Source organism: Hibiscus syriacus, unplaced genomic scaffold, assembly GCF_006381635.1.
Source record: "Hibiscus syriacus cultivar Baekdansim isolate YM2019G1 unplaced genomic scaffold, ASM638163v2 tig00110348_pilon, whole genome shotgun sequence".
Classification (NCBI taxonomy): domain Eukaryota; kingdom Viridiplantae; phylum Streptophyta; class Magnoliopsida; order Malvales; family Malvaceae; genus Hibiscus; species Hibiscus syriacus.
The window spans coordinates 2,322,726-2,332,150 of record NW_024062699.1 but is presented as its reverse complement, the minus strand read 5'-3'; the positions used below and the strand labels follow the sequence as shown (position 1 = coordinate 2,332,150).

The 9,425-nt window shown below is 34.0% G+C and overlaps 1 protein-coding gene across 1 annotated transcript; it reads left to right on the top strand.

Annotated features, from left to right (window-relative positions):
* The first annotated feature begins 4,277 nt into the window (after window positions 1–4,277).
* Window positions 4,278–7,937, top strand: LOC120120932 (homeobox protein BEL1 homolog). The gene is made up of 6 exons (XM_039140419.1): window positions 4,278–4,612; window positions 4,859–5,798; window positions 5,923–6,302; window positions 6,657–6,717; window positions 7,586–7,785; window positions 7,880–7,937. Exons 2-6 carry the CDS (start codon window positions 4,944–4,946, stop codon window positions 7,935–7,937), a joined length of 1,554 nt encoding a protein of 517 aa, XP_038996350.1. The 5' UTR covers window positions 4,278–4,612; window positions 4,859–4,943.
* Window positions 7,938–9,425: the final 1,488 nt, after the last annotated feature.

The following is a 9,425-nucleotide window of genomic DNA, read 5'->3' as shown; positions in this document are numbered from 1 at the left end:
ACGCCAGCTCAGATAAGGCGTGGATGATTATCCGTGCATTTCATGAATTGACGCTGGCTTGGACGAAACTCAGAAAATGCACGGATGACGATCCGCGCCTTATCAGAAATGATGTTAGATCGATAAAATTAAGAGGTCAATCGCGCCTTGTCAGAAAGTGTGTTAGATATATAAAATTAAAAGAAAATTTCGGTTAAATCGTCAAGTTTTTGAGAGGATTAGGATCCTAAACCTTTAAGCTATAATTAATTAATAATATCACATCATTTCTGATATCAGTTATCAGTTATCAGTCAACAACACATAAATGGCTTCACAAACAGCTCCAACAGACCTAGTCATCTTTCGAATGTTGCCTTTGTCTCCGACCAATTGTCTACGTCCATTATTTATGCAAGCTTCACACGCCGAATATTTCGTTATGAAAACATACTGTTCCACTTCCGCCACTCGCTACTAATAATATTTATGGATAAGTTTATACACTATCACTAAATTATAATATACTAATATATATTCCAAATGTTATCATTGATATTTATTTTTTTAAATATAATTTATCAATAATGTATAAAAAAGGCCTTTTTAGGCTTCCTGTACAAACTCATAATATAATACCAACAAATGCATAATTAGCTTGAAATTTAAAGCGTAAAGTAGGCATCGTTTTCAAACTATATCTTTCGTTCCATTAAATATTCTGGAGAAAGCAAATCATGCTGTTTCTAAACCCTAAACGAGATACTTCTGAATTCCCCGGTCATGTTAATGTAAATAAACATATAGGGAAACTGAAATGTTCATTCAAATTTTAAAAAGGTGGGTCCAAATTCATCTCAAAATTATATTAATAAGAATATATTAAGAAACCTCGATGATAAAAGTTAGTGTTATTCTTTTAAATATCTCAAATTTGAATAGCCACATGAATAAAATATGTGTGAGTTGTTATTGTCTAAAAACACATACCTCTAATATCAATGGTCTTCGGTATTTATATGTTTGGGAACCGAGCAAAGGTAGAAGAGCTCGATATACAGGGAAACAAAGACAACCCCATACCCCCAAGCACGTATTGTATTGTCCCAAAAGCACACTCCATTGATACATTGTGAATAAACTAAAGACCATTCCAGTCCACCAATAATAACACTGACATCCCCAAACCAACCACTAATGAATCGGCCCCAAACAATATTAAAAACTCCGATGGTTCTGATTCTGTGCTTTAAAAACTCCGTCCTTGATGATTAAAGCTAGGTCCATGACATATCAGACAAACCAGAGTAGAGCCACAGTGGTCAGCCACTGAACTCACATTTAGCTATACGGTCTAGCCGAGGTAGGATGGTCCAATTATCATTGATCTACGTATAAAAGTATTGGGAAAATGGATGGATGGACCACCCTATAAAGAAGAAGCCTTAGTTTTTTTTTCCTTTCAAGTTTTAAAAATGAAAATAAACTAATCCCAAAAGTGTGCTCTGGTTCAGATGTACAGCCAGGGCTCTCGCAGGTATCTTTTTTTAAAACTCTAAGCCCCCCCGTTTTTTCTGGACTCCTTCAATCATTCGTACGAATTCTCAGTGCTTTTCTGTGTAGTAAAAAAGAGAACTTTATCCATTGTCATGTAATGTAAATACTATTATTTTAAAGCTTTTCGGTGAAGATCTCTAATGAAAGTTACGTAAGGCCAAGGAAGGTAATTTTCTCCCATTTTCTTTTTGGGGTTTCAGTATTCGTTTCACTGTGGGAACTGGGAATTGACGATTGACAAACTGTGATGAAGAAGATGAAGTCAGACTGAAACCTTGGAGATGGGAATGGCTGGGGGTAGTTGCTAACATGCGCGGTGGGTTTCAAGCAAATAAAAGGAAAAGCAGAGTGACGTGGTCAATGGGGTTTTAGGGTAAGAGTTAAAGTAGGCAAGCGGCGAAGAAAGCTTCTTCACAGGACCACCTTTTTTTTAACGGACAAAAATTGAAGGGGTTTTTTTTTTTAAACTAAAAAGAAGTACTTAAAGTATACCATTTTCTAATTGAAAAATACAGGCTTAAAGTAAAAATAGGTACTCAAACTATGTATTTTTTTTCTTTAATTACATAAACTATTTTTTGGTCAAACTAAGTTCTTAAATTATTAAATTTAAACATTTTAAGTCCCATCATTTTTTAGTTAGAAAAAAATATTTTTCGACCAATAAGATGTTGACACTTCACACAAAATTGGATACTTGTTTTGATGAAAAAATAGTTTAGAGACTTAAATAAAAAATGAGTCGTAGTTTAGGGACTTATTTTGACCAATAAAATTGTTTAGGTAATTATAGTGGTTACATATAATAATATAAGGACTTAGTTTGACCAAAAAATGGTTTAGGTACTCAAAGCAACAAAATGGCAGAGTTTGAGTACCTAAGTTTAGTTTAAGCCAAAAAAATCAATATATAAAATAATTAAACATAATAATTTAAGTATCTAATTTAACTAAAAATAATTTAAGTACCTAAATCAAAAACAAAAAAAAAAGCATAGTTTAGGTACTTATTTTTTGTTTAAGCCTTTTTTTTTTGCTCTCTTTCTATGTTTTCACGTTCCCCAGTCTCACCTCCCGCGCGTGTTTTGGATGCGTTATAGATAGCAGCATCTGTTTTGATTATTTTCTTTTAAATGAAAATTGATGAAAAAAACGTGAGAGGGTGCGTCAAATATCTATATATTTCCAGTGATTTTTTAATTAAAAAAATTGTGTTTTTTTAGGTGTTGGTTTTAAAATTAATTAGTAATAGATTAATCATAGAAAATAACTTGAAAACGAAACGTTTTCAATATTTGGCTTTGTATTTACTGTTGAGATACATAGTGTAAATATCAATTAAGAAATTTGTGTCTAATTAAATAAATATTTAAGATATTGTCAACAATACTCAAACAATGTCAGGATATTTATTAAAAATGTCAAGATATATCAAAATAACTCTAATTAATAGAACACGATAATCATTTTTGGTAAAAAGAATTTTTAAGTCATTCGATTTTAAAATTAAATAGATTAATCTCTTAGAAAGAAAAAACAATCTCTGTGGGTTTTGAAAATATTAATTATCACATATTTAATATTTTCTATTAATGTTACATAATTTCAATTGATATATAATAAATTTAACCTTTAATGTTTACATGTCATATTAATTTTAAAATCAAAGCTATAATTTACACATTTTAGATATTAATAATTAAATTTAATGATTCTTTTAGAATTTAGACGAAATATAAATAAAAATCACATAAAATTAATAAAAATATATTAACTTGGTAAGTAGTTATCCTTAATTAAAAATTATTCAATTTTGAAGCTGATAAAATTTAAAAATATCTTTCTTTAAAATTAGAAATGTCTTTTAGCCATAATTATTTAAAAAGGAAATAAATACATAAGGAAATATAATAAAAAGGAAACACAAAAATTATTTAAAAAAAATAAGAGAAGAAGATGTGGTCCCATCCCATTGGCAATGGACTGTACATTAATAGAGCAATTAATTAGAATTAGAATTAGATGGAGAATACATTGGACCACTTCTCTCTCTCTGTTCAACTCTTAGCCTCCCCCATCATTTTGGGAACAATTCCATTACACCACCCAAAATAGGACCTAAAATTCACATTATAATTTTGATTAAAAATATACTTAACAACAAATTAAAAAATTACATCATATTTTTTAATTATATAATGTAATTTATTAAGAACTAATAATATTTGGTTCATCATAATTTTTATATTTTACAAATTATTATTATTTAAATATAATATGTATATTATTGGTTCACAAATCACAACAGCTGCACCCCACCCTCCAATAAAAGAACCCTGGATTTAACTCCTACATAAAGAATTTTCTTTTGGGATTCCTGCCCCCAATATGTATTTCTTCCAAAGATCATATAGTTTTGGGCTTACCTCCCTTCATTTTGATTTTTTTTATTGGAAAAATAATGATTAAAAAAGGGAAATGAAGAGGTGATGCGGTAGGTTTAAGGTCAATTTTATCTTTAAATAATTTTAACACATTAAAAATGATGAAAAATATAATATCTTTTCCTTCATTATTGGCAGCAAATAGCTTTGTTGAATAGTATTTTATGTGATTCACGATTAAAAGTATATTTTATTTGTTGGTTATCAAATAATTGAGGGAAGTATAGTGTTGTTGATTTTCATAGTTGGATGTCTATTTTGGAGGTATTTTTACATCATAATGCATTGACCCACTTCAGCCATGGAGATAGAGAGAAGAAAAGGCAAACCATATTGAGAAAGAGGAGAAGAATAATGAGAAAATGAGAAACTATGATAATGGCTATAAACAAGGGTCATCATCACCTCTATATCCGAGCTTCTATTTCTAAATAATATATATATGTATATGTGATCTTTCTTCCTAGGTTTGTATTTTCATGGCAGACCATGTTGGCCTTTAACACATCCAGTTTGAGAAGAGCAGCATTTCATCACCATCATCATCATCTCCTTCACCATCTAAATTCTTCTTCTTTCTTTCCTTGCTGTTGATTCTTTAACAGCATAGTTTCAACTTGTTCCCATAACTGGTAAGGCCTCCCTTTTTCTCTTCTCTTACATTAAAGTTTGGTCTAGAAGAAGAAAAAATGAAAAACCAAAGTTTTCTCTTTTTGTTTACTTGTATGATCAAAAGAGTACCTTTCTTTAAAGTCTTGTTTACAACAGATTGATCTTCGTTTATCAGCTAGTATTTTTTATGGAGCTTTAATTGTTGGTTTTTTATGGCTGCCCTTTATTCTTGGAATGAATCTTGATGGAATTATTAGTAGTTGCAGAATCAGCATCAACTTTTGATCAGTATCTGAGAAGCTGGTGGGCAGAAGAAAGCATAAACAAAGTAACGGAAAAAGCTGGATTTAAATGGCTAGAGAATTTTGTGAAGATAAATCGAGGAATATTGTCTCATCAAGTACTGGTTTTTGTTACTCGGATGTTTCATCTGGTAACATGCAAACCCAGATGGTGAACCAGATCCAAGGGTTTGAATCCAATCCAGAGATCTTCAATTTGACCACAGGCATGGAGATGATAGGGTTTTCCAAGAACCTACAGCAGCAACAAGGTGACACCAACATGGCCATGTGGTTCAACAAACATGAAAACAACCCTTCTTCTTCCAAGGAGATCAATGAGTCAACCACCCATTTCTATCAACATGAGTTCCACAAGCCCGAGTTCACAACTGGGATATCTGAAACTAGTGCAGAGAATCTAATAGTTGGACCAGAGTCAGGTCCTTGGCAAGAAAACAAGTTGCTTGTTGATGATTCTTCTTTGAGGTGTGTGTTTCCATCACAGAGGCCAAGTCAAGGTCTTTCACTCTCACTTTCATCCAGTAATCCTACGGCCAGTATCGGGTTGCAGTCTTTTGAGCTTAGACAAACCAGCCACAGTAGTCATGACCAGGCAGATGACACGAGGTTTATCGGTTCTAGTTCCAGAGATGGTTTCTTTGAAAAGCCTGCAAATTTAAATCAAGGCCAGTTCCAGCTGAGGCGCTCTAAGTACTTGGACCCTGCTAAGGAACTTTTGAATGAATTTTGCAGCCTGGGAATAAAGCAGTTTGATGCATCGAAGCAAAAGCAGACCCATAAGACCAGACAGTGGGATAACGATGATGATGGAGCTAGCCCTTCGAGGAAACAATCCCTATATTCCCTTGACTTCTCCGAATTGCAGAGAAGGAAAACCAAGTTGCTTTCAATGCTTGAAGAGGTATGATGTTCAATTTCATCTGCCTATGTATTACATGCTGTAACTCTCATTTATTTTCATATGGAATTCAACTCATCGTTTTCACCCCTATCCCTTTCTTTTTTTTTCATGTATATTTATGTAGGTGGATAAAAGATACAAGGTCTACTGTAGTCAAATGAAAACAGTCGTATCTTCGTTCGAAGCGGTAGCCGGCACCGGGGCTGCATCGGTGTACTCAGCGTTGGCCTCCAAAGCCATGTCGAGACATTTTAGATGCTTAAGAGATGGGATTGTGAGTCAGATTCAGGCCACAAGGAAGGCCATGGGAGAAAAAGACCCGGTTGCACCAGGCACGACAAAAGGCGAAACACCGAGGCTAAGGGTCCTGGATCAAGCTTTGAGGCAACAAAGGGCGTTTCAACAGATGAGCATGGAGAGTCACCCTTGGAGACCCCAAAGAGGCCTACCTGAAAGATCTGTTTCCGTTCTTCGAGCTTGGTTGTTCGAGCATTTCCTTCACCCGTAAACATCTCTTAATCTCTCTTTTTTTCTGTTCAAAGGCTTTTTATACGTAAAATACAAACTAGTTTTAACAGTACTGCAAGTTTGAGTCTCAATCATTTAGCTTGGTAAAGCAATGTGCAGTCTTTGTTAGTTTCTACCCATCACCATTCAGATTCCACATGCCGTCTTATTTCAATCATTTTAGTCAGCTTCTCTGTGTTATTTTTATCTGCATTTGATTCTGTTAATATATATATATATATGTATATGTAGGACCCATGTTTCCCTCACAAACAAGTAACTCAAAAGTACTATCCATGGAGGCAAAGCTTCAGTACTAACTCTGCATTTCCATGAATAAAACTTTTGCAGGTATCCAAGCGATGTCGATAAACATATCTTAGCCCGCCAAACCGGCCTCTCAAGGAGCCAGGCATGTCCAAATCACTACCCATATTATATACATTTGAGTCCGTATGAATAAATTTATTTTTTTTTTGATAGAAGTTGGAGGTCTCATTAAAAACTCCCTTCGTATTCGTTCACATACTAAAAGTATGTTAACGAACATTGGAAGGAAGAAAAGAGTACCTCAAATTTTATTGATAATAATACCCGATATAAAAGACACCACGAAATATCCTCTCATGGTGATGTACACTATTACAACAAACACCTTAACCCTATAACCTCATCCAAAGCCACAATCTAATCACCTTCTAATTACGCCACTAGCAGTAGGATTAAAAACAACGCACAGAACATAATACAAATTAAAAGCAATACCTACAACCATATAGATAAAAACAAAACCACAATTGAAGAGACAAGATCTAATGAGACTCGTATTCTTCAGGAGCCCAAGAGTTTGGTTTGAATGAAGGCTCTATCTCATGCACCATGACCTTGAAGAAGTTGTCACCAACCTTCAATTCCACCATCGCATCAATTCTCGCATCAGCCTTTATGAGGACTTGAATTTTTGCCCGATCAAAAGATGATGGAGACAGACAACTTTCGTCGATAGCTAGTAATAAACCCCACTTATCAACAATGTTCTTGAAAGTATCCCAATTCCATGCGTGAAAAGGAACACCCTCGCAAACTAACCATACTCGACGACACTCCATTACCAAACTCTCTGACCAAGTATATTCTTGGGATCTTAAGTTTATTATAATCACATGCAATTATTGCATTTGGCATTTGTTCCATATACGAAAGTATTATATTATGTTATGCTATATCATATTATATGTGTGTATGATGATGACTTTTTCTTTTTGCTTGTATTCCGATAGGTATCCAATTGGTTCATCAATGCTCGAGTGAGACTATGGAAACCAATGGTGGAAGAAATGTATTTGGAAGAAACAAAGGAGCACGAGAACTCTTCAGATAATGGAGTTCAGGATGGTGATGATAATGACAATGGAGATGGTCGGTTAAATATTCCACTCGCCGATCAGAAACCCATCCCGAACCAGCTCATGGGAGTGGGGTGAGCTTAGCCTACCCACCGGCATCACAAACTCCACTTTTTTACCCTAGAGACCAAATGGAAGACTGCCAACCGGTTCAGTACTCTCTTTTAGACGGAGAGGGACAGCATTTGCCTTACAGGAACTTGATGGGGGCACAACTGCTTCATGATTTGGCTGGATAGCAACGAAGGTGACAATAAGAACAAAGCTCAAATTCGATCAGATTGTTGGTGGGGTTCATAGAGTTCTCATCAAATGATGGAAATGGAAGTAGATCAGTAGTGTAGCAGGTGACGTAGATAAATACCAAATATATATACATAACCTTACGCTTTGGTTTGATGATCGGTAACTCTTTTCAATTTTAAGAACATATTTGTTTTAATCTGCAAGGTAAATGTGGGATTTGCCAGTTCCTGATGCAAAGGTTATACGTATATTACTTTCCTCTATTGGGTGGAGTCTATTTAATTGCAAAAGCTTTAACATCTATCTATATATCTCTTTGCCTAAGCCTAAGTGATTGAGTTGATTGTGGTTATTGTTTCAGTTGAACATTCAAAATGTTTCATTGAGGTTAATGTAGATATTTTTATTCTTTTATTTTTCCTTTTCCATAAAGACAAATTAAATTAGCAAACACAACTTTTTTTTTGGGGGGGGGATCAGTTTTGGAGATTAAGACAATCCCCATAAGAATTATCGTTTCCACTTGTTTGTGGTCCCTAATTCATCTTCATGAAGACGATGTTTCATGTCCTAAGAATTGCCTGCTTTATGATTTGACAACTTTGGCATGGTTTATGCTACTGCTTTCGCCAATAAAAGTGCCCCTACTCACCTCCTCTTTAGCTTGATCACAAAGAAACTGTTGTTTAGATTTTTCTCTTCTCTATAATAATAAAATAGATTAAAATTGTAAGGAAAGAACTCAGATTCGAACCTTACGATTACATTATTGATCGGACTAGTTCGATATTGTATATATATCATACACTTGGCTTTAAATAAGCCCAAATTCCCAAAACTTTACTTTTAGGTGTGGTCTACAATTCATAGCTATATGTCCAAGGAAGGAAGAAGTTAATGCATGAAGATTGTACCCTAATATGAAATAGAATCCCTTTTTCTTCATACTGCTGCCTTGAACAAAATAGGCAAAGTAATCTACTAAACCCACAGGAGATTAGCTCAACAATCACTAGAGGCATTAAACCATCCACTCCTGACATAAATGCTCATTTAATTTGCTTCAAATTAAAGTGAGATACAAAGAGAAAAAAAGGGTTTCGAGTAATTGCTTGCAATATCGTTGTAATGACTGCGATAATAATATTGACGTCTATTTACTTGATTTTTACATATTAATGTTTTAATCATTCTTTTTTAATTGTGAAAATAAAAAAAAATGAAATGCATGCATACCTAATTAGCCTTTTCATCTGAAGTTGACGTACTACGTAAAGCATTATTCTTGGAACGCAAAAAAGATGGCATTTACTGTTTCTTCTTCTTCTTTACGTTCAAATGGTTGCTGGGTATTTAAGTAAGGAACAAGTCTGGATTTTTGACATGGTTTTTGTTAACTTGTTGTCGAGGTGCAAAAATTCTTTGGTTTATAGAATATTTGTACGTTAAAGATATTCGTTAGAATTAC

Bases quoted from the DNA above. Each gene is read 5' to 3' on its own strand.
- LOC120120932 (XM_039140419.1), top strand. From the start codon at position 4,944: ATGGCTAGAGAATTTTGTGAAGATAAATCGAGGAATATTGTCTCATCA. The intron at 6,718-7,585 runs GCATGTCCAAAT...GTATTCCGATAG, and splicing joins CCGGCCTCTCAAGGAGCCAG to GTATCCAATTGGTTCATCAA. The intron at 7,786-7,879 runs GTGAGCTTAGCC...ACTCTCTTTTAG, and splicing joins AACCAGCTCATGGGAGTGGG to ACGGAGAGGGACAGCATTTG.